Raw genomic sequence first — 24,784 nt, 5'->3', positions numbered from 1 at the left:
ATGGCGGGGGGGAGGGGGGCCCTGCCAGCCGCCTCCAGTGCCCCAGTTCCCAGGCAGCTCTTAAAGGGACCAAGACGAATTAGCTAGGGACAGCTTAAGGGGGTGTTTGTAGAGGCAAGTGGGTGGTGGGAGAGGATTAGCTCTGCCAGGGGCAGGAGGACCAGAGTGGGGGACCCCACACCTCCTCCATTGCTCCGAAAGCCCTCAGATTCTTCAGCCTAGCCTTTCCCTCATCTCATGTGACCCCCACGTTGGCCACCCGGCTTCTGACTACCACCTCCTCAGTCCTGGCCCCTATTCCCCTTGGGCCCCTGCCCACTTCCTCCTCCTCCCTCATATTCACGCCACCTCAGTCTCTGGGTGAGAGCTGCCAGCTGGCACCAGCTGGTACTAAGCACGGAGAACCAGTCCAAGGATTGTCCAGGCCTGTGGCCTGGCCCCAGAGGAGGAGGGGAGGCCACCACCACCATGTCGCTCAGGGGCTGGGCAGCAGAAGGCACCTTCTCCTCCCAATCCCGCTCCAGGTCTTGCTGCTCCGCCCCTGGCCCTTGGGTGTGGGGTTAAGGGCACTGGGGCTGCTGGAGCTGCAAGGAGGCAGGGTTCACTCCCCCCATTGCCCCCCCGCCCTGGGGTCCTAGCCTGCTAGGTAGAAACAATGTACCAGGTTCCCTGTGGCTACAGAGGATCTGGGGCAGCTGAGGGAGACATGCAGGCAAGGAGAGAGAAGACCGACTGAAGGACCACAGACAGTAAGCTGGTAGGAAGTGTGCGCTTTCACCTACAGGGCACCCCACCCTCCGGCTCCCCAGTGCCCATAGTGAGGTGACAGGTGATGTCCCAGGCTGGTATTCCTGTGGGCATAGGTAGGTAGAGCCTACCTGCTGGACCTCGCCTTCCCTATAGTCTAAATTTATACTAAAGCTACCTACAATGGGACTTCCTCTTATTTCTACCTGATAGAATTTCTTTTTTTTTTAAGGATGACATTTTTTTTAAAGATTTTATTTATTTATTCATAGAGAGAGAGAGAGAGAGAGAGAGGCAGAGGCACAGGGAGAAGCAGGCATCATACAGAGAGCCTGACGCAGGACTCGATTCAGGGTCTCCAGGATCATGCCCTGAGCTGCAGGCGGCGCTAAACCGCTGCGCCACCGGGCCCGCCCTAGAATTTCTTTTTTAAAAAAAGATTTTATTTATTTGAGAGACAGAGAGAGAGAGAGTGAGCGAGAGAACAGAGGAAAGGTCAGAGGGAGAGAGAGAAGCAGGCTTTCCACTGAGCAGGGAGCCTAGTGCAGGAGTTGATCCTAGGACCCTGGGATCATGACCTGAGCTGAAGGCAGATGCTTAACCCACTAAGCCACCCAGGTGCCCCAGAATTTCTTTTTAAGTAAACTCTGTGTCCAACGTGGAGCTTGAATTCATGATTCGAGATCAAGAGTAACATGCTCCATTGACTGAGCCAGCCAGGCACCCCCCAAGAGAATTCTTCTTGTCCTTCCCTGCCCATCCCCAAAGAACCCCTTCTTCCAGAAAGTCCTCCTGGGTCTTCCCACAGTTTTCTGAGCTGCTACGGTATTCCCTGGGCATCAGGAGCCCTGGGCTCCACCACCAGCAAGCCGGATGACTTGGGCTGAACCTCTCTCCTCCCTGGCTCTGAGGTGCTTTGTTTCAGGTGGGGAGATTAATCCCCTGTCCCTCAGCAGGCAAGACAATTCTCTGCAAATGTGCTCACACAGTGATTCCTGCACTTACAAACACTGACCATGTACCTGTTATGCAGTCAGGCTCACTAGGTGCTGGGGATACAGCATGAAGAAAACGGATGAAAATACCTGTTGTCGGGTGCATGTAGTCCAGTATGGAGGACAGAAAATGAACAAATATGCAATGAAATATGTCCAGTGGTGCAAAATATCCTAGGGAAAAGTAAATCAGGGAGGGCGGCTGAGAAGCGTGAGGGCTCAGGAGGAGGGTGAGGACGCTGTGTCATAAAATTTTGTCGGGGAAAGCTTAACTGGATGGTGATGTGTGAACAGGGATCTGGAGAGGGTGAAGGACCAAGCAAACAAACATCTTCTGGGAAAGGTGGTCCTGGCAGGAGGGGGCCACTGAGGCAGGCATGCATTTGGTGGGTTCTAGGAACCTCACAGCGGGCCTGAAGGGTGAGGACCAGGGACTCAGTGGGTCCTGTGTGCCATCATCGGGCTTTCATCCTGACTGCTTTGGGAAGGCTCTGGAGAGCTCTGAGCAGAGGAGTGAAAGCTGCTGCTGTGCAGAGAATAAACCGTCTAGAGCAAGGGCAGGAGACCAGTGAGGAAACTCTGCCCTGATCCAGACAAGAGGTGGTGGTGGCAGTGGTGGTAGGGCTGGAAGAACGGGCTGGATTCCAGGTGTATTTTATTTGTTTTATTTTATTTTATTTTATTTTATTTTATTTTATTTTATTTTATTTTATTTTATTTTATTTTATTTTTAAAGATTTTATTTACTTGGGCAGCCTGGGTGGCTCAGCAGTTTAGTGCCGCCTTTGGCCCAGGGCGTGATCCTGGAGACCCAGGATCAAGTCCCATATTGGGCTCCCTGCATGGAGCCTGCTTCTCTCTTTGCCTGTGTCTCTGCCTCTCTCCCTCTCCGTGTCTTTCATGAATAACTAAATAAAAATCTTTAAAAAAAATATTTTATTTACTTATTCATGAGATACACACAGAGAGAGAGGCAGAGAGAGAAGCAGGCCCCATGCAGGGAGCCCGATGCAGGACTCGATCCCGGGCCTCCAGGATCATGCCCCGGGCCAAAGGCAGGTGCTAAACCGCTAAGCTACCCAGGGATTCCCCTGATTCCAGGTGTATTTTAAAGAGCCGACCAAATCTTCTGGGGGGCTGAATGTGGGACTTGAGAAGGCAAGAGGAGCTAAGGATGACCTTCAGGCTTCAGCCTGAGGAGTGGGGAGAAGGATGGTCACCAGCCGGCATAGGGAAAATGACAGGCAGAGCAGACAGGGGTGCGTGGTAGACCAGATGGGCTGACTTGGAGAGGTGGCAGGTCTGGGGTTCAAAGCAAAGCCACGAGCAGAAGGTATCCACTTTCGATGCGGATGGTGTTTAAGGCAGTGAGCCTGGACCAAGTGTCTCTGGGCCCCGGTGTATTCAGAGATAAGTTGGGCCCAGGCACTCTGTCCGTTGGAGGTGGGAGAGAAGTGGAAGACCCAGTGATGTGGCCTGAGAGAGACCAGAGTGTCATCTGTGAAAAGCCAGATCAAGGAAAGTAAGGACTGAGTAGAGACCACTGGCTCAACCATGTGCAGGGTGCAGGGACCTCAGCAAGAGCAATCCCTTTGGAAGGAAGAAGGAAACAGGTGAGTGGCTGAGCGCAAGGAGGGGAATTTGAAGAGACAAGAGAAGGCATTACATAGGCATCTCGGGGCTAGGGACAGGAGAAGAGATGGTGATGGTGGCAATGCCAGGGATGGGTGGCCATGAATTTCAAGTCTTATGGCAGGGTGCCTGGGTGTCTCAGCTAAGCATCTGACTTCAGCTCAGGTCCTGATCTCTGGGTTTTGGGATCCAGCCCCTGGGATCTCCACACTCAGTGCGGAGTCTGCTTATCCCTCTACCCCTCCCCCTGCTCCTGCTCTCTCTCTCTCTCTCTCTCTCTCTCTTAAATAAATAAATATGTAAAAAAAAAATAAAGTCAGACTAGTCAGCAGGGGCATCACCAAAACTCCACCATAAGAAATTACTTGAAATCCTCAAAGAAAAGTCATTCTCTGCAGATTATTTATAATCACAAAAGGGAACAAATCTAAATATCCAGAGACAATTGATGAAATGGACACTTAGGCATCTTTTTTTTTTAAAGATTTAATTTATTTATTCATGAGAGACACAGAGAAAGAGGCAGAGACATAGGCAGAGGGAGAAGCAGGCTCCCCACGAGATGCTTGATGCAGCACTTGATCCCAGGACCCGAGGATCACAACCTGAGCTCAAGGCAGATACTCAACAACTGAGCCACCCAGGCGTCCCAACACTTAGCCATCTTTAAAGTATTTTCATATGATAAACATCCTTTATAAAATATTTGCAAAATACCCAGCTTAATAGCTATAGATAAAGTCGAGAGGGAGAGCTTTCTCCCCTAATCTTTTTTTTCTCCCCTAATCTTAAGAACCAATATAAAAACCAATATTCTTCCCAATAAAAACATGAGCAAAAGCAACATTTTTCATACCAGAAGAAATGCAAATAGCCATTATACACAAATGAAAAAACAATTTCAATTTCTTTTCAAGGAAATTGAAACAATGAAATGTAATTGTTTTCCTATCAAGTTGGCAAAGATTAAAATCGACAGGAATTTTGGTGTCGGGAAGAGCTTGGGGAACTGTGAGCTCGACTGCAGGTGAGAATGGGAAGAGTCTAGTTTCTCTGGAGGATGCTTGGTAATGTTATCAACCGCCTGTATAATGTACACGCCTATGACTCAGCTAGTCCTGTTCTTGAAATTTATTTCATGGAAATGCCCAGAGATGCCTGCAAAGATGTCTGCTCCAGGAAGTGTTATTTGTAGCAAGCTGCAGAACATTGTAAACGCACGTACATATTTGAAAATCCAAAACTATACAAAATATTTGAAGGCGTCCCCCCGTAATGTTGATGGTGGTCATCCTGCAGCAGTGGAAGTGCAGATAAGGAAAGTGGCTTCCTTTCCACTTTCCTACCTTCTCTGGAATGGCCAAGTATAGCTTTTATGAACCAACAGGAAAAGAATGTTATTTAAAGATAATGTTTATTTATTTTTTAAAAGATTTTATTTATTTATTAATGAGAGACACACGGGGGGGAGGGGGGCAGAGACACAGGCAGAGGGAGAAGCAGGCTCCATGCAGAGAGCCCGACATGGGACTCGATCCCGGGTCTCCAGGATCAGACCCCGGACTGAAGGCGGTGATAAACCACTGAGCCACCCGAGCTGCCCAAGATAATGATTATAAACTTAGAAATAACAGTGGAAAGTGCCCATGCATGTTAACTGTGAAAAGCAGAATCAGAATTTAAACTACAGTGAGACCCTAACTATGTAAAGTATGTGTTCAGGGAAAAACATCTAGAAAGAAATCCATCTGTGGGTTGCCTCTGGGTGATTGAAAAGGGATGACTCCCCCCCCCCTTCTTTCTACTTTTATACATTTTCAGTTTTAACAGAGTGTTACAATCTGACACAAAACATTTTAAAAATAATCTCTTTGAGGGCGCCTGGGTAGCTCAGTCAGTGGAGCGACTGCCTTGGGCTCAAGTTATGATCCCAGGGTCCTGGGACCCAGCCCTGAAAGGACTCCCTGCTCAGCGGGGTCTGCTTCTCTCTCCCCCTCTGCCGCACCCACTGCTTGTTCACGTTCTCTCTTTTTGTCAACTAACTAAATCAAATCTTTAAAAAAATAAATAAAGTCTATGGCTTTCCGGGGGGGAGGGGCTGCGCTGCTGCGGCTGCGCAGTGACAGGTATGCGCCCGGAGGCACCTGCTGCGGGAGATCCCGCGCAGCCGCCTTGGCCCCCGGGTCCCCGCCCGGGCGGCGCTCTGGCGCCCTCAGGTGCCCGGCTCGGGAAGTGCACAGGCCGGCCCCTGGAGCCTTCACCTGGTGGAAAGGGCGGTCCTCCTCAGGAGCCGCCTACCTGAGCAGGGGCGGCTTCCTCAAACTCACACACCCACCCCCAGCATCCCTTCTCCCAGGGATGCAGCCCACAGGGGCCAGGGTTTCCAGGGGACCTGGGAGGGCTTGTCCCCTCCCTCACAGTGGTGTCTTCATCATCGCAGACATGCTCTTTCTCACCGACTATTCACTGCGGCTGACTCTCCTTCCCCAGGGAGCATAAACTTATACTTGAGCAACGCTACCTTTTGTTCAGGGGGAGCGTGATGTCACAGGGGCGGGGGTTGCAGCCAGAGCCCTGGGATCCTGGCCACCTGCCACTGCGTGGGCCTGGCAGCTAGCTCAGGGCCCCCACTCCCAGGGGCAAAGGAGACAGGACGTCTCAAGACTACCAGGGTGGAATGGAAGAGGGCGGAGATGCTGTGCAATCCACGAAGGGCCAGAGCCAGACTGCTTGCCAGAGCTCAGGAACCCCTCTGACCACCCCCTCAACCCCCACCCCCGCCCCCGCCAGGCTCCTGCTCTGTCACCACACGTTTGTTTCCCTTCCCCCGAGCAAGGGACACCAACTGCTCACTTGCAGGTAAGTCCTGCTGCTTTCCTTCTATCCTGGCCAGCCCCTCCACTGTCCTTCCTGCTCACTTGCCGGGGTCCTGACACAACACTGCCCTCAGGCCGCATTCCCATCCCTGTCTTATGCCTCAGAGTTAGAGCTGACCCCAGGGCCCCATGGAGAGAAGGTGGTCAGGGCTCAGGTGGGTGCTGGCAGGTTGAAGAAATCGACCTCTCCAAGGGCCTTCCACAGGACCAGGCACTGCTTATGCCCAAGTTGCTCTGCATCAGCCACCAGAAAACCTGGATATGTGTCTGAAGTGCACGGGCAGTGGGGGGCTTCAGCTAACCTCCCCCAGAGCAAGGGCGAGGCCGGGCAGCAGTGTGCACGAAGACGAGGGTGAGCATGTGAGGGTTGTATGTGTATGTGTCTGGCCCTCAGGGCACACGGTGACGCCCACTGACAAAGACAGATACCAAGGCAGCCAGGGATAGAAATAACTAGTGTATTGATCTGGGGGGAGAAAGGGAATGCAGATGGGAAATGGGGAGGCCAGGGACTTTAGTGTTTGCCAAAACCACGGACACACACCCTCTACCTCTTCTCACCTTCCTCTTCCACAGCCGGCTCCCACCCTGTCTACTACCCTCCCTCTCCATTCTACCCTACACCCACTTGACCTTGACCTCCAGTGACTGAGCAGAGCCCAGGCTTCCAGCTTCCAGGTGAGGCAGCCTGAAAGAACCTCTCTTCCCCCCTCTCCCACCTCATTCCCATCTCTTGTCTAAATAAAATACAGAAAAAGCAAGCATAGCTGGTACCTGGCAGGACTAGTCACCCCGGGGCTGAGGGCAGGGGTGGGGTGGGGGTGGGGCAGGCAGAGGAGCCTCAGCCAGGTGTAGTAGAACGGGGGCGGGGGGGTGGGGGTGGGGGCTGGCCCAACGCCCCCCTCAGAGGCTGGCTGGGAGGACTCCAGAGCTGCCTCTCAGGCACCATGTTCACTGGGTCCCCAGGGTGGGGGTGGCAGACGGGAGCAGCAGAGAAGCAGAAACTAGGTTCTGTAGGAGCATCCCTTTCCCTTGGCTTCTGGAGGAAGCTTTCTTTGGTTTTAAGGCAGATGTGGAGTTTCCCAAAAGCAGGGGAGATTGACATAGATGCTTTTTTTTTTTTTTTTGCTTGTGTTTTTCCTTCAGTATAAAACCACTGTAGAAAATAACTTCTCTTAGAAAAAAAACAAAACATGGAAGAAAAAAACCAAAGGGGTATTTTCTTTGGCTTCAAGCCCCTCCCATGAGGTGCTGGGCCGGTGTGGGCAGGGTGGGCGTGAGGCAGAAAGGAGGCAGGCAGCCTCCACCCTCACCCGGCCTGGCAGGTCCCAGATCACATGATGCTGCAGTTCTGGGGGCTCTGAGAGAGAGATAGGAGTGGGGGAGGAGAGATGTGAACAGCAGGGCTAGGCCCCTGGCCCTCCCCAGCCCCCCAGCCCCGCCCCTGCCCTCTAGTCTGGGGCTCAGACAGGAGGGGCAGGATGCAGAAGCGACTGCCTAGGACCTTGGGCTGAGGGGAGGAGGCTCCCACTCCCCCGGGTTGCGGGAGAGAAGGCCTCCCCCCCCCACAGGGCTCCCTCATCCTAACCCTCAAGGACCAGGGTCCTCTGCTTGCAGGTGCAGAGGCACAGGGACAACTCACCTGGGTTCGGGGGCTGGAGCTGCCCAGGAGGTAGGAGCGGGTGACCAGGCTGTCCCCGAAGCTGCCACCCCCACTGCCCCCCACACTGCGGTAGCTGCGGGTGACTGTGACACTGGAGGCGGAAGAGCCAGAGGAGATGGATCCGCCCACCTGGGCTCCCGAGCTGCTGGCGGAAGCCTTGTCTGCAGGCTGCCCGCAAGTCCCGCACAGCACGGTGCGCGAGCGCAGGTTGTACTCGGCGGGGTCCCCCGAGCTGCTGCAGTGGGAGCCCTGAGAAGGAAGACAAGGCTCAGGCGGGATGGCCCAGCCCCGGCTCTGTACTCCTGCTCACACCGCCACCAGGCAGGACGGCGGGGTTCTGTGCTCCAGGCCCCAGATGGAGGGCCCCAGCCCCGGGAGGAGGGGATGACCTGGGAGGGCAGAGGGTCAGGAAGACTTGGGGAAAGGGGACTGGAGCTGTGGCTGGGCTCTGTCCCAGACCCTCAAAGCTGAAGAGGGAGAGGAGAGTGAGCAAGCTCGTAGAGCAGCAAGCATGCAAAATAAGTGGGGCGCGGGAGGTGGGAAGGGTACATTCTTGCAGGAACAGACAGGAGAAATGAGAACAGCACATGCAACAGAAATGGGGAAGAGATGAGAAAGGAAATGCGTCTGACAGGAATGGGGGGGAGAGGCAGGGCTGGGCGCCCCACATCTGTCCTCCCGTCCCCTCTCCAAGAGACAAATCCAGACCCTGTCCACTGCTCCAAAGAGAGTGCTCCATGGCATCAGGAAGTTCCCACTCCCATCCTTACCAGCCTAGGGCACCCAGACACCTGGGCTCCCTGTTCAAGATACAGGGAGGACAGAAGAAAAGCCAGGGCAGCGCATGAAGTTCCAAAACATTCTTTAATGAAAAGATTTTTGGCAAGGGGAGGCCTGGCTGGGTGCCCCAGTGTGGGCTCGGCCTCAGCGGCGGCTGCCACTCACATGGTGGTGATGGAGCAGGTCATCTCCATCCTCATCCTCATCGTCCTCGACCACGGTCACGGAGCGCACCAGCTTGCGCATGGCCACCTCCTGCCAGGGACATGGGCCCAGACCCAGGGGTTAGGGGATGAAAGCTGGGGGAGGGGTATACAGTACCACCACTCACACTGACCACCTGTGGTCTGCCGTCTGTAGCACTGGGGCAAAGGAGGGACATCGTCAGACTCCCGGGTAGGAGTGTGGTCCTGCCTTTAAGGATCCAATCCCTGCTATCTACCTTCCACCCCTCATGCCCCATTGGGGAGGCATCTTTGGGTTTGATGACCAGTGAGGGGAGCACTTGGGGCCTGGGGTTGCAGCAGAGGGAGTCAGGACACAGTGGCCTGGAACCGGCTCCCTGGGGTTCGGTGCTGCTGGCTCCCAGTTTGGCCCAGGGGGAGCCCTGTCCAGACAGAGGCCAGCCTGCAGCATACTCACTTCCCCAGTGGAGTTGATGAGAGCCGTGCGCAGGCTGTTTCCGCAGCCCCAAGTGTTCTGCGCCTTCCATACCAAGTCAGTAGGGGGACTATGGGTGGCCCCAGCTCCTGCAGCCCAGATCTAGGGAGGCAGTTTAGAGAAGGCTGCTCAGTTCAGCATGCCCATGCTTGGACCCATCCCTTCTCCTCACCTCTGGCCACCCCAGGGTACCATGTGAGGACTCCTGCCACTCACCGTCACCACCTGCCCAGCCTTCAGGGTGAACTTTGGTGGGAAGCGATAGGTCAGCAAGGGGTCATCTCCATTCTGGCGCTTGATCTGCCAATTGCCCATGGACTGGTCCTGCCAGCAAGGAAGGGAGGGGACAGTGGGGGAGGCTTCTTCAGTCTCCCAGGCCAATCTCGCTCATGGGCTAGGCCCATCAAGGATAACACCGCAGTCTATGGACACTCAGGCGCTACTGGGCACACTCAACACTCTCAATATCCCACAACCCAAGGACCGAGGGACTGTTGTTTACATCCATCCCACAGGTGAGGACATGGACACTCAGAGGGGTTGGACAGCTCGCTTGGTCTCAGTGCCAGGGGGGAGACGTGGAGTCACCCCTGAGTGTGGAGGGACACACTGGCCCTGGTCTGCCACTGGGAGGGACACCCTCTGTCCAAACGCCATCCTTTCCCTTCGGGTTTTCTCCCTCCCGGACCTGGGGCGCCTACCTCACTGGACTTGTTCCGCAGCCGCACAAACTTGCCCTCCTCATCCACCTCCTCCACAGCCACGCGCCCGCTGGTACGAGCGTGCTGGGAGAAGCTGCTGCTGCGACTCTCGGAAGACTCCAGTTTGCGCTTCTTGGTGATGCTGCCCGTGCCCTGCGTCTGCGATGAGTGGGAGGAGGCGCGGCCACGGCTGCGCTGCGAGGTGGGGCTGGGGGATAGTCGCAGCCTGGCAAGGGGGACACAGAGGGGCCTTGTCAAGGTGGGCCATGGGCCATGGGCGGCGCTGGCTGGCACCACCCCCCCCCCCAGCTCCTCCCCGACCCACCTTTCCTCCTCGCCCTCCAGGAGCTTGCGGTAGGCATGGATCTCCATATCCAGGGCCAACTTGATGTCCAGCAGCTCCTGGTACTCGTCCAGCTGCTGCTGCATCCTCGCCCGCATCTCCGCCATCTCCCTTTCCTTATCGGCCAGCAGCCGCCGGCTGGTGTCACGCTCACGGGCTAGTGAGTCCTCCAGGTCCCGCAGCTTTGCCTCCTTGGCTGCCAGCTGGGTGAGGGAGCCAGGCTCAGTGAGCTCCCAGGGACCAGGAGGAGGGGCCAAAGGTGGGCCCCTCTCACCACTCTCCCCAGGCTCTTTTGCCCAAGCCAGAGCCTGCCAGGGGCTCTCTCATGGTGTGGCTGGCAGCCAGGAAGCCTTTCCCTGAATCTAACTGAAATCTCTGATACTGAGGCTGGAACCTGCTTCCTCTGGTCACAAATGCACAGCTGGTCAGAACAGGTGCTTTAAAAGCACTCACCAAGCCACGCAGAAGGTAAGAAAGGCCTCCATTCTCAACTGGGAAGAGCAAGGTTCTGAGGAATACAGGTCATGCAGGTCAAACAGGAAGTGGTCCTGGCACAACGGCCAGGTTACCTGACTGAATCCTAGGCTCCTCCCCCAGTCCAAGGTCCTGGGACATGGTTGGCCTCTCACCTGCCCCCTCCTCTCCCTCCTGGGGACTTGCACTACATCCAGCCTCACCCTTAGCTCAGGAGGGAAGGGGTGGGGAGGGGCACACCTGCTTTTGCAGCTGGCTGAGTTGGGCCGAGAGGCTGTCGATGCGGATGCGGGACTGTTGGAGCTCCTCATGCGCGGCCCCCACCAGGTTGCTGTTCCTCTCAGCTGACTGCCTGGCGTTATCCAGCTTTGGGGGAGAACACAGGGATAAGGCTGCTGGGGCCTGAGAGGGGACCCCTCGCCCAGGGTGGGCAGGGCCAGGGCTGCTGGGGGCCGGGGCAAGGGGAGGCACCAAGCACCTTGGCAGAGTAGGTCTTCTCCAGTTCCTTCTTATATTGCTCCACCTGGTCCTCATGCTGGGCCCGCAGCTCCTGCAGGGCGTCCGCCAGCCGGCTTTCAAACTCACGCTGCTTACCATTGTCAATCTCCACCAGCCGGGTCTCGTGGCGGCGCTTGGTCTCACGCAGCTCCTGGGGTGGGTGGAGACAGAGCCAAGGTCAGGACTAGTCCTTGGAGGATGAGGTCTGGGTGGCCAAGCCCCCTGCCCCATCCTACGGCTGAGTGGATCACCCCCCTTAACATGGGGACTGGACATGTCCCCCTGCCCCATCCACTAGTGCAGGGCAGCGGGGCGGGAGAGCCCTGCACCTGGCTGAGACCCAGCCCCACACCTCTGGCCTCAAGAGCACAGTCCCTACCTCACTGTAGATGTTCTTCTGGAAGTCCAGCTCCTCCTTCAGGGTCTGCAGCCTGTTCTCAGCATCCACCCGCCGCAGCATCTCATCCTGGAGTTGCTTCTTTGCTTCACCCAGGGCTGCCTCGAGCTGAGAGGAATGGGGCAGAGGTCAAGGAGCAGGGCCATGGAACCACCAGAGCTTTGAGGAAGCTGAGAGCAGCTGTTTCTAGCACAACCCTTTATGCACATAGAAACAGGTCTGGATGGGGATCCCTGGGTGGCTGAGTAGTTTGGTGCCTGCCTTCAGCCCAGGGCGTGATCCTGGAGTCCCGGGATCGAGTCCCACATCGGGATCCTTGCATAGAGCCTGCTTCTCCCTCTGCTTCTCTCTTTCTCTCTCTGTCTCTCATGAATGAATAAATAAAATCTTAAAAAAAAAAAAAAAAAAAAAAAAAGGGGGCAGCCCGGGTGGCTCAGTGGTTTAGCGCCATCTTTGGCCCAGGGTGTGATCGATCCTGGAGACCCGGGATGGAGTCCCATGTTCCGCTCCCTGCCTGGAGCCTGCTTCTCCCTCTGCCTTGTGTCTCTGCCTCTTTCTCTCTCTCTCTCTCTCTCTCTATCTCTGTGTGTCTCATGAGTAAATAAATACAATCTTTTAAAATTAAAAAAAAAAAAAAAAAAAGAAAGAAACAAACAAACAAACAAACAAACAGGTCCGGGGAACAGGAGCCTCAGCTGTCACTGAGGTCACGGAGACTCCTCACTCATGGAAACCACTCTGGGCAGGTACTGGGTTCAGAAAAGAAAGGTGGCACCATCCCTCTCTGGCACAACACAGGGAGGTGCTCTGAAGGAGGTGTGTTCCAAGTAGAGGAACATGAGGCGAGAAACCAAAGTGTACCTAGGGATGTGGGGAGAAGAGCCTGTGTCAAGGCCCAGAGGTGTGAAGGTATCCTGTGCCCTGCGGGGTCCTCAGAAGGATCAGCACTGCCAGAGCCAGCAGGGCCCAGGGGTGGTGAGATGGGAGGGGCCAGCATGGGAAGGCCCAGCTAGACTTTTTTTTTTTTTAATTTTTATTTATTTATTTATGATAGTCACAGAGAGAGAGAGGCAGAGACACAGGCAGAGGGAGAAGCAGGCTCCATGCACTGGGAGCCCGATGTGGGATTCGATCCTGGGTCTCCAGGATCGCGCCCTGGGCCAAAGGCAGGCGCCAAACCGCTGCGCCACCCAGGGATCCCTAGACTTTTTTTTTTAAAGATTTATTTATTTATTCATGAGAGACACAGACTGAGAGAGAGAGAGGCAGAGACACAGGCATAGGGAGAAGCAGGCTCCTAACAGGGAGCCTGATGTGGGACTTGATCCTGGATCCCAGGATCATGACCTGAGCTGAAGGCAGGTGCCCAACTGTTGAGCCACCCTGGTATCCCTCCACTGGACTATTAACAGAGATCCCCTGGTCTGCCACAGAAAGGTCTCTGAAGTTTGAGCAGCAGAGCACCTTTCCTCGCCTTTGGTCTCAGAAAGCCCTGGCTGGCCAGCACACCTGGGAAGACCTGGTTTTGTCACCAACCTGCTGGGATCTCTGGTCTGTCCCATGCCCTATGGGGTCAGGGCTCGAGAGAGACAGAGCCCATGATAGGAGTTAGCAACTGACTCTGCTTGGAGCATATGAGGCTGCAGAAGTGGGAGCAGCCCCACTTGGAGTCTGTCCCGAGCCTGGATCATGAGACAAAAGGACAGGACGGACAGCAAAGTACCTTGAAGGCAGAGACAACTGTATCCCAGCCAAGCATTAAGAACATGTGTCCCGTATGTGATTAACCATCCACTCCCAACTTCAGGCTCTATCTTCCAGAGGGACCACAGCTCTCCTATGGGACGGCCAAACCAGGAGGGATCTGGGGCCAGGCACACTTCCTTGTAAAGTTCAATGGAAGGGGCTGTGGACTATTAAATTTATTAACGGAACCTCTACGCCCATCATGGGGCTCCAATTCACGACCCCAAACTCTACCGACTGAACAGGCTGGGTGCCTGGCTGTGGACTATTTTAAATCCACTATGCCAGATGCATCAGAGTAGAGAGGGGATGCGATAAGGGCAGGTGGGGGAACTGGTGTCCACGCAGGGGAATGGCTCTGATGCCATGTCCATGGGGCAGGACAGACAGGTACCAGGAGACCAAATGGACTGCAAGGGTGACTAGGGCGGCCTGCACTGGTCTGGTGGGAGGCCTCACCTTGGTCACCTGGCCCCGCAGGTCATGGAGTTCGCCCTCCAGCGTGCGCTTCTCGCTGAGCGCAGTGCTCAGGGCGGCCTCCTTGGAGTTGAGCAGAGCCTCCAGGTCCTTGAGCCGGGCCTGGGCGGCCATCAGGTCGCCCTCCTTCTTGGTATTGCTAAGGAAGCAAGGAGAGAGTGAGTTGAAGAGGAGTCTGTGTCTCCAAGGAGGGTCAGGACTCCCAGGGAAAGACTGCAATTCGGTCCCAGGAGTTCCTCTGCCCTCTCCACCCCCCACTGTGGGGGCCTGGCTTGCCCATCCCTCAAAGTGCCAGGAGAGGGCACCCTTGCTCTTGGTTTGTTTGCATCTGCCTGACTCTGGGGCTGGCCTCCCACCTCCCCCAAGATCCCCCAAACCCCCTTCCTGCTTCTCCACCCTTCCCATGACTCAGTGCTCAGGAACGTGCCTGGGGCCAAGGGCAAAGCGCAATCCCAGGAGATGAATGCTTTTCCCTCTCTCTCCTCCCATTCCTTCCCAAAGAGACAGGGCCACCTTTGTCTCTTGCCCCTACCCACACTGGACCTTAACCTTCTCTTCCCTGACTCCGCCTACCTTCCATTCAACCAGGCTTCCCTCCCTGCAGGGACGGGACAGCCAGTCTCCCAGCCCTTGGGGTCCATGCATCCCTCTAGCATCTCAGGTTGAGGCTCTCCTGGCCCCTTGTACACACTGGGGGCTCTGTGGTTAAAACTCAGTGATGAGGACAGGCAGGTATGGTACCGACCCTTCCATTTCTCAGACTCAGTCTGGGTCCCCTGACCGAGGCCAAGCACAGGGGTTCCAGCTGCCCCCTCCAGGCCTTCTCAGAACTTGAGAGAATGCTCAGCCCTACTCTGAGCCTCCAGGTCCATCTAGACTACAGCCTCAAGCCTCCCTATTCCTCAAACCGGGGAGAGCTTTAGCCAAATAGCCAAATAAACTCTTGCCACAGCTCAGGACTTTCCAAACGGGAGTCACCAGGTCTCCAGCGGGCTCCACCACAAGGGAGACACGAAGATACCCAGCTGGGTAGGGGAAGGCCCCTTGGAGACATGGAGGGGGCTCCCCCACCAAGCCACTGGCCACACCTCAGAACAAGCCCTTTGACGCAACAGTGTCTGTCTCCCTCGAAAAAAAGAGGCCCTTCCAGAACTGGAGGATGTCTCCCCTCCTCCGTCTCAGCCAGAAAAGCTAAAAATAAAGTCAAAACCCAGCTCAGGTTTTGGCTGCCATCCGGCCCAGCCCCTGACTGGGAGCACAGCCCCAACTTTCCATGACTTCAAAACTTTTCCGAAGCTGAGCCAGCTGCAAGGGGAGGAATGAAGAAGAAACCGCCAGTAAAGTGAAGCCACACAGCAGACACCGGCTCCTTGGGCCGGCTCCAGGGCGTCAGGCCTGCTCCGCAGAGGCCTCTCCGCCCTGGAGGCCTATGCCCTTCCTGCTGCCCCTGCCCGCAAGCTGGAAGGAGCTCACAGGGGGGCAGCTCAGCTCCTCCCTTACTCAGGATACTGAGGGGCCTGGGTTGGAAGTAAGGGCCAGTATGAGGCAGTGGTGGCCCAGGGACCCCACCCTCCCCTGCATTGCCCTCCTCAGGCTGGGGAAGCAGAAGGCCTCCCTGCCATGGCGCCCCTGCCCTGTCAGCACCCGGTCTGTCAGCCTCCCTGAGGGGGTGGTGTTGAGAAGGACAGTGACCATAACCACTCAATGGCAACAGTCCCATGGCACAATTATGCAGCGGGCCCTGCTCTGAATGTTAGTGCTCACTCACTTGGTCTGTGTAGTGGCCTAATAGGCGCCAGCACCATGTGACCAGGGACACTGAGGCACAGAGAGTCACGTCCAGGGGCCGGTAGCAAACCGGTAGCAGAGTGGCCAGAAGGGCCCTGCCCCTTGGCCCAGCCTCCAAAGCAACATGGGGGCTCCGTGCCTTTCCCTCCAGGAGGCCACAGCAGGGAAACCGCCAGCACAGAGGAGCTGGGGAGGGCCCTGGTGGTTTTCTCACTGAGGCTGAGGAGCTCCCATCTGTGGGGAAGAAGCCACTATCACCCACAGGCTCATGACTCAGCCCTCAGGAGTTGTGGCCAGGGAGCCACACGCACACCCCAAGATGGCTGGGGGGTGGTGTGGTGCAGAGCCCAGTGCCCCTCCTTCCTCTGCCCTTGGCTTGTCGGCCTAGGACTAGGCCCCCATGTGGGGTCTTCAGACCCAGCAGGGACCCCAAGCCAACCCTGGCCAGGCGGTCATCACCTCAGGTGCCAGGGCGACTGGGGCCTGCGGGAGCTGAGAAGGGCGGGAACAGGGCTGCAGATGACTCATCCTCAGGCAGACAATACCCGGGTAGGGGTTGGGAAATCCTCTAGCACTCACAGGGGAGACCCCCATTTTGCCCACGTCCTGCCCAAGCCCTCATGTCCAGGTTCCTCAAGCACGGGAGTGGCTGCATCCCAGTGGCCTCATGAGGGAAGCAGGGCTGGGCATCCTGTTTCTGACGCTTCCCACGGCTGGCAGATCCCATTGAGGGGGGACAGAGAGGGGAGGGGAGGGCAGGGTGCAGGGAGCTGGGGGTCTGCCGCACGGATGCCGTGGGACAGGGAAGGCTGGCTCCAGGGCCACTGCAGGCCGGGCCTCGGGGGCAGCAGAGGGGCTGGGTGGGCATCAAGCCAGGTGCTGGCCCGCCCTCTGAGTCACCCTCCTCAGCCCAGCCTGGACGCCAGATATGGAAGCCAGGCTGCCCAGGCCTGTTTGGGGCCTGTTGCTAGGGGCAACTTGCGCCCTCATTTCCTCCTCCACAGGCTGAGGGAGACACCCGGGGGACAGACCTTTGGCCATCCTCACAAGAAGCAGGGGGAGGGGAAGAGGGCCACAGGGGCCTGGGGGAGCAGGCCCAGCCCCGCAGGGGCTCCCTCCCAGTCCCTCCTGCCCCGTCTCAGCCCCTCAGCCTCACCGGCACACAGAGTTCCCCATGGCTGGGCCACCTCAGGACAGGAGGGGAAGGAGGGGAGGGGAGATCAGGGTCTTTGAGCTCCACAGGGAAGGGCGCCCCCTGTGGCAGGGAAGGGCAGGGCAGGCTGCGTGGGCCCCACGGAGTCCCTGCCCTCCAGCTTGGCCACAGCTCTTCCCTCTCCTTCCCAACTCTAGCCCCTGACTCCAGACCCTGGCAAAGCTGACTTTCTGCCAGTGAGGGACGCTCCTGTAGCCACCCCTCCCTTTGTTGGGGCAGCTCTTCCCCTGCAGTCTATCCTCCCCCACCCTCCATCCAAGTCCACTCCCCTGGGTTGCCCCACCCCAGACCTGCCCTGGGGACCTGTCCCCACCTCCCAAGCATGCTCTCCTGTAGTTTTCACCTGGTGGCTTATGCACTGTCCACTCAGGTCTGGGGCTTTTCCTGTCTGTGCCTGGAATGCCGGCAGGCTAGGAGTTCCCTGGCTCCAGGCTTCTGGTTGGGCCTCTTCCTGGGCCACCCCTGCACTTTCACAGCCGGGGAAACCAAGGCCTGGACCAGGGAAGGCTTGCCCCACGGATCACCTGAGGACACTCACAGGAGAAAGGAACAGAGCACCGAAATGGCATGGTGCACACTGGGCAGGGAGGAAGAGGGCTGGTGGGAGTGGTGGGTGCTGAGGGTGGGCGCACAGAGGGTGGCACCCCAGCACCCAGAAAGCAAGCCTGGGAGACGTGTCCACCTCTGCTTCCCCGTTCTAGGAGTGACACCACCCAAACACTCCCACAACCGCGTGCGCAGCCATGGGCTTGGATGTTCTCCACTCCAAGAAGGAACTACTACTTGGTTTCTTGGCTGGTCTGTGGGACTGCCACCACTTTCTGGTAAGGGCAGAATGTAGGAAGAGAGGGACATGTGGCGCTTGAGGACCGGTCCCTCACTGCAAAGAGACCTTCAAGAGAAGAGCCGAGGGGAATGCGTGTTCTTGCCTGCACTGTGAAGCCCTGGAGCCTTCTCCAAGCCCTGCCCCCTGAGGTTCTGAGCACCTTCCAGCTGGAGCGCCAGGCAGGCCCCTCAGGACAGACACCCTCACCCGCACCCAGCACAGTGGAGGCTCTGCTTCCACCTGCCTTGCTGGGGCATGCCACCAGCACACAGGCCTGGGGTTCGGGCCCTCAGATCCCCATCCAGAGCCAGCTGTCCTCCTCAGAGACAAAGGCAGAGGGAGGGTTGGGGTGGAGGAGCTGGTGCCGAGAAGAGAGCCGGGAAGCCTGTGGACATGTTCAGACGCAACCCTGGCAGAGGCGCTGGGTCTGGCAGGGGGCCAGATTTGAGTCACAGCTGCTTGGTGTATCAACGTGGCATTGTACAGACAACAACGCAGGAGGAGCCATAGCCAGGGGCTGGGCCCTGGGGTCCTGGACAACAGGCAGCCGGCTTCCTAACCAACTGCTCTCTCAAGGTCCCTGCCAACTCCACTTTCCTTCTTCTTGGCCTAGCTCTCTAGAAGCCACGCCTGAGATGTCAAGACAGTGCAGGGTTGAGGCCTGGGGATGGACCAAAAGAAGTAGGGGCCTGGAGCAGGGGAGGGGGGGGGGGTAGCTTAGGAAGAGATAGGATGTCCTAGAAGGAGGGGGAGGGAGGCCACCCGCCAAAGGGAGGGGCATTCAGGGGATCCCCACAAGAAGCTGACTCAGAAGTCCCTTCTTCAGGATGCATTAACCCTCCATCTGCTGGCTTATGCTTATTAACCCCAGGACAGCAAGAAGGGGTGGGAGCCACACCCCAAGATCAGCAAAGGAAGTGGGAGGACCTAAGGGGTTCTGGTCCCACTGCATTCCAGCTCCAGCCTAGGAAGCTGGAAGCTCCCTCCAGGCCTCAGAGGTGCCAGCTCAGAGCTTCAGGAGGAGGGGGGCCTTGGAAACCCCCATCCTCTCCACTGCTCAGAAACTGGGCCCCTTGGGATCCCTGGGTGGCGCAGCGGTTTGGCGCCTGCCTTTGGCCCAGGGCACGATCCTGGAGACCCGGGATCGAATCCCACATCAGGCTCCCGGTGCATGGAGTGCATGGAGCCTGCTTCTCCCTCTGCCTGTGTCTCTGCCTCTCTCTCTCTCTCTCTCTATCATAAATAAATAAAAATTAAAAAAAAAAAAAAAAAAAAAAAAGAAACGGCCCCTTGAGAGGAAGGTCTCCAGCTTTTCTGACCCAGCCCTCAAGGCACACGTGTTCTGTCCCTTCCACTTGTCCTCCATGATAGTCCCGCCCTCCTCCCTCCTGCTGCCACTCAGCAAGAGCACCCCCAGTAGTTCTCAAGGAAAGGCCACCCCAAGCCTTTCCTTCTCTGACCAAGCCAGCGCAGGGTCTCCTGTCCACTCTCCACTCGGCCCTCTACCATGACTCAGCTCCTCTGTGGGGCCTGGGATCCCAGCCAGAATTAATCCTGGCTTCCTTTCCCACAGAGGGACAGGGAGCACCCCCTCCCTGCCCCCCCTTCCCAAACTCTGTCCCCTTCTAAGACCTCCTCCCAGCCTGGCCTCAGGAGGGGTGGGGCCAGAGTGGGTGCAGGAAGGGGAGTGGGTGGGTGGCCCAAGGTCAGCCACACCTCTTGGACTGTAAACATGGGTGTAAGCCTGGTTGGCTGTTCGCCTTTCCCGGGGTGTCCCTGCCACCCAAACATGGGGCCCGTGGCACTTAGCGTGTCCTTCTGGAGAACACGGCCCTTGCTGCTGTCCTGAAGGGAGACATATGACAGCGAAGTGCCCTTTCTTACCAGCAATAAAAACAAAGCATAAACTGCTCTCACAAAATTTCTTTGAGAAATAGGGGAGTGTGTCTATGCTTTTCATACCCCAGTTTGTGGGAAATATTTCTACTGAGAACAGCATTGGCTATTAATTATGTTCACATTAAGTGTATTTGATTTGAACATATACAGCTTGGTATTTTAAGAGGACTGTTTTCTCCCTTTGGGCATCACTGTACTATTTTGGAACCTGGGGGATCTCTGGAGATCTTCTGCTCTAACCCCTTTATTTCTTGGCTAGGAAACTCCAGAGAAGGAAGGTGATTTGCTCAAGGTCACACAGCAATGTGGCAGCAGGACCAAGACTAGAACTGAGGACATGAAGGCCCATACTCGTACTATCTGTCATTCTGCTGGTGGACCACCTAAGGATTAGGAGACCCTCCAACCTCTCTCCAGATATTTCCAAGAATATTGGACTTGGCCTGAGTCACTTTCAGTGCAGTGGGGCTCCAGGGGGTGGGAGCTAGCCGAACTACCCCAGGGCTAGGCCCCTGAGCCGGACCCAGGCAGGAGCTGCCAGGGAGGGAGGCTGGGGGAGGGGAAGGCATCGGCTACCAGTTGTCCCCCCAGCTGTCCCTGGCTTCAGCCCTAACACTGAACTACTGAATCCCAGGGGGGACAGGGACGGCAGGACTGGGGCTGATGGGCATATCCTATGCAAGGGTAAGTCTCAGAATGGAAGCCAGGGGAAGTACCAGCCATGGGCACTCGGGCACTCATCACGGGAAAGCAGTTGGGAGGCTGATCAGGAATTACTGGCTCAAGTAGTGCTCAGTCCCTGAGTTCAGCTATGCCTTAGCTACCTTGGAATCAGGGTGTAGACATCAGGGTTGGGGGTGGCAGCAGAGAGCACACCAGGGGCTCCCTCAGGTGAGGACAGGGGGCCAGGTATCCTCAGAGGCCTCCAGCCCTGTTCCCCTTATGTCTCTGCCAAAGGACACAGCTTCCTTCAGAGGTAGACACGTCCTACAAGTCCCATGGCAGCCTCAAGACCAAATCCCCAGCCTTCCAGAGCTGTCTTATGATCCACTGCCTGGCAGGGTCTTGGGCCTTTCCAGGTACAGGGTATGGTAAAGATGGGTGTCAACAGATCCTGGCAGGACAACAGACCACCAAGGCATCACTGGTCCCACTGGTCTCAGAGTAGACTGAGGAATGAGCTTTGGCCACCCAACCCCACCCTTAGGACCCTCCAACCTGTCCTCTAAGCTGGAAAAGGAAGGCTTAGTGGGACAGGCACGCAGCTGGACATCAGAAGCCTGTGCTCAAGTCCTGACCTGTCACGTTCTTGCTGTGTGACACAGGACCAGCCTCTGCACCTCTCTGGCCTTTGCTGTTCCTGTCCCAGTGAGCATTGGGATGAACCTGGGCCTACGCTTCCCTGCCGGTCCCCACTGGGGCTGCACAAGGCCGACAATACAGGAAGTTATCGAGCACCCAGGTTCGTCCGGGGGGAAGAGGAGCTTCTGCTTTGTGGGTCTAGGATCTCCCCACTTCTGACTCAGCTTTCCTCTACCACTTCCACACGGGAAGGCACAGACCTCAGCCCTATACAGCGGCCTGGTAACAGACTTGGCTCTGAACCACTTGCTGCACACTGCCCATTGTGGGGGGGTTGACTAAGGAAGGAGGTCCTAAGGAAGGAGGCAGGAAAGCCTCCCGGGATGCAGTGGGGAGAGGGGGAGAAGATGCAGGCAGTCAGGCCCCCAACCCTCCCTTTAAGACATCTGCTGTCTCCACCCTATGTCCTGCTGTCTCTTGTAAAGCCACTAGGGTGGAAAGGAGGGGGCAGCATCTGAATCATCCATCCAGCTGTCATGCTTGGGATGGGGCCTAGCTCTAAGCCTGGACCCTGGGTGGGGGTGGGGGTGGGGCTTTCCTGGTGTTTACTGCTCCTTGTTTTCACACTTAGGGTCCAAATGCTTCAGACTCTGGAATAGACTGAACGTGTGTATGGGTACTGGGGGGGGGGGGGGGTTCTGCGTGGAGCCTATAACCCAGCCCAATGAGAGGGCGCCCGAAAGCCCTGGGTGTAGTCAAGGTACCAGGCTGGGCCGGGGATTGCCACAGGGATCTCATAGACAGTTCTGCATCCCAACCAGAAGCCCAGCCCTGAACTCTGAGCTCTAATTAAACATTAAACCAGAGGACACCTTCTCTCTAGGCTTTAGTGTGAGGAGTTACGACAATGCTTTTCTTCCTTTCCCAAGTTCTTCATTTTCCTCTTCTCTGCTTCACCTTGAGCACAGCAGACATAAAAAGCAGCAGCCCATCCTGGGGCCTCCCACTGGAGACACGGAAGGGGACCCACACCCCAGTTGAAGTCCCCTTTGTCTCTACCCTGCCTCCCAGCAGCCTGAGATCCAGGTGTGCAGACCCACCCCCTCTCCCAGAAGCCCAGCCTCCCCAGCCAGGATCACAGGGGAAGAAAGAGGCAGATGGCTAAATATAACCAGTCCACACACACACCACCCCCGCCCCTGCCCCACGTGCGCACATACCCGCCTGGCGGCCCAGGCCTGGACAGCTGCACTGGGCCAGAGGCAGAGACAGACAACCTGGCGTGGTGGGGCTAGCCAGAGATCGCAGAGTCTACTCATCCCGTTTTCCGATCAATGTCCTCCCCAAAGAAAGACCTGCTGAGAAAGCTCGTCACAGGAATCAGCAGTGGGGGGATTTGGTCACTGAGCAGACTAATTTGACATAGATTCTCTGCCCCCGCCCCCATCTTGCCTCCTGTCTGTCCTGCTAGCTCAGTTGTTCCTATCACTACTGCAAAAAGACGGGAGTGATCTCCTTCCATGGTGTCTCCAAAAAGTCAGCCTGTCTGTGTGTACTGTCTCCACCTACTCTTCCCAAGGGGATGGGTACCCACGCCCACCGGGCCAGGGGCCTGGCCGGTGAAGGGCAGAAAGCTCACTGGACACATAGAGGCTCCCAGGAGAGCAAGAGTTTGGAGAAGAAGATTGAAAGGGGGGGAATGAGGGGACATCAAGCCACGGGGCCTCCTGTCCCAGGGATCTCAAACACCCTAGTGCTCTCTGGCTTGGGTGTTCATAGAGAAAGAGGTAACAGAGAAGAGGAAAACAAATTTTCAGGGGCCAGGAAAAGAGGGCCTGAACTTCCAGGATCCAGAGGCCTTTTTAGAAAGGAGGGTGGAGTCAAGTAGGGTGGGGTAGGGTGGGGCTGGGATGGGTGAGGTAGGAGGGGCCTCAAGCGGCCAACGGCTGGATTTCAAATATGTCACCTATTCCAGCAGTTTCATAAGGCGAAGATCAAAAAACCTTCAGTGGCTGAGTGGATGGGCCACAGCAAAGATTATTCAGATTTGGCCAGGAAATGAAAGTGGTTCACCCCAAGCAGACAGGCCAGGAGAAGCAGCCCCCAATGTCCAAGACACCAAGCAGAGGGCCAAGGGGGTGCACCAGACCTGGGTATAACACAACTTCCTGAGCCTGAGCCGGGAGCCTCTGCCCTCGGTCTCCCTCCCTCTCCTGCATTCCTGGGCCAAGAAGGCCAAGGGCTGTGGGAGCTGCGGGGGAGCGGAGCTCCTCAAGCTGTTTAGAGGGCCTGTCAGAGCCCAGGAAAGGTCCCAGACCTGCAAGTAGTGAGGGAGAGCTTCCCAACTCTTAGAATCCTGGAAAGAGTTGTGCCAAGGAGGTCCCCTCCACGTCCCTGCCTTGGTAACCTCTCTCCAGCACCACTGAACGCCCGCCAGCATGGGTGCTTATGCGTCCAGAGACAGTCTGGGCAAAGTTGGCACACTGCCAAGTCAGCCAAGAAAGTTTTAACAGGACCATTTCACCCATTTCAATGTGTCCTGAGTGTCCAGATTTCTTGAACTTAGCAGGGCCAGCCGTCCTCTGCCCAGGCCCCTGCCTTCAGCTCCAAAGGGCTGGCAGCCCCCACCCAGACAGACTGTGGGCCTACCATCAGTCCTTGCATGGCCCCGATGACCCCACCGTTCCCTATATCCACCACCCTCTCCCAGAGACCCCTCCCTTCTCGGTCCTGTCTTGACAGTTTCCCTTGGCACTGCCAGTCACCCGCTGGGGCAGTTCCGGGGAGGGAGGGGACTGGAAGGCCGAGTTATGGGCCGGCTGCTGTGGGACCAGGGCGACTGTCCGCCCACCCTCTCCGGTCCCACCCCGCGCCACCACCTGGGCGCACTCACCGCGCTTTGAGCTCCTTGAACTCCTCCCGCACTTTGCTCAGCTCCAGCTGCAGGCGGGCGCGCTCCTTGGCCACCGAGTCGAGGGTCTTACGGGCATCCCCGAGCTCGGCCTCGTAGGCGGCCTTGATCCCGGACACCTCGCGGCTGACCACCTCCTCCGACTCGGTGATGCGAAGGCGCAGCCCCGCGTTCTCCGTCTCCAGAGAGCGCACACGGTCGATGTAGACCGCCAGGCGGTCATTGAGCTCCTGCAGGTCCTCCTTCTCCTGCAGCCGGGTGATGCGGGTGGGCGACAGCGGGGTGGAGCTGGCCTGCGCCCCGCTACGGGTGGCGCGCCGCTGGGACGGGGTCTCCATGGCCGGCAGGGTGGCAGGGCTGCCCGCGGGGCAGAGGTCCCGGAGAGGGCAGAGACCGCTCGGGGTGGGAGCGCGCGGGCCGGCGGGCTGTCGGCGGGCTCCTGGCAGGCGAGGGGTCTGGGTCGGGCGCTGTCGGACCTCGGGATCTGGGTGCGCGGCTGTGGCTGCGGCGCTCCCGCGGACACTCTGAGTCACCGACGCGGGGCAGCGGCTCTAATAGGTCTAGGGAGTGGGAGGAGGGGCCGCCGCTCTTAAAGGGGCCGCGCACGTCCGCAGCGGGAGGCGAGGGGGCGGTGGGGAAGGGCGAGCCCCGCGGGGCGGCGGCTTGAGTGGGGCTCCACCCCGCCCTGCGCACCCGCCGGGCCTGGGGCTTCTCCCTCCTGGATTCCGCCTGCTCCGGGCTCCCGGTCCAGCCCCGACGCTTGTCCCCTCGGACTCGGGCCTTCCTGTGTAGAAGAAGGCCGAGCCAAAGGGTGCGGGTGGGTGGGCAAAGGGCAGGAGGAAGAGAGAAAGCGCCA

At 57.3% G+C, this 24,784-nt stretch overlaps 1 protein-coding gene across 1 annotated transcript; it reads right to left on the bottom strand.

The window, feature by feature from the left end:
- Positions 1–6,694: 6,694 nt before the first annotated feature.
- LMNA (lamin A/C) lies at positions 6,695–24,485 on the bottom strand. The gene is made up of 12 exons (XM_072829931.1): positions 23,911–24,485; positions 13,972–14,128; positions 11,749–11,874; positions 11,350–11,520; positions 11,112–11,237; positions 10,380–10,600; positions 10,055–10,280; positions 9,570–9,677; positions 9,336–9,455; positions 8,859–8,948; positions 7,893–8,162; positions 6,695–7,610 (listed from the first exon to the last, which is right to left on the bottom strand). The coding sequence occupies exons 1-12, from the start codon at positions 24,264–24,266 to the stop codon at positions 7,584–7,586; spliced, it is 1,998 nt and encodes a 665-aa protein (XP_072686032.1). The 5' UTR covers positions 24,267–24,485; the 3' UTR covers positions 6,695–7,583.
- Between the last annotated feature and the right edge of the window lie 299 nt (positions 24,486–24,784).

This window comes from Canis lupus, chromosome 6, assembly GCF_048164855.1.
Source record: "Canis lupus baileyi chromosome 6, mCanLup2.hap1, whole genome shotgun sequence".
NCBI lineage: Eukaryota > Metazoa > Chordata > Mammalia > Carnivora > Canidae > Canis > Canis lupus.
This window is presented reverse-complemented; position numbering and strand designations above follow the sequence as displayed.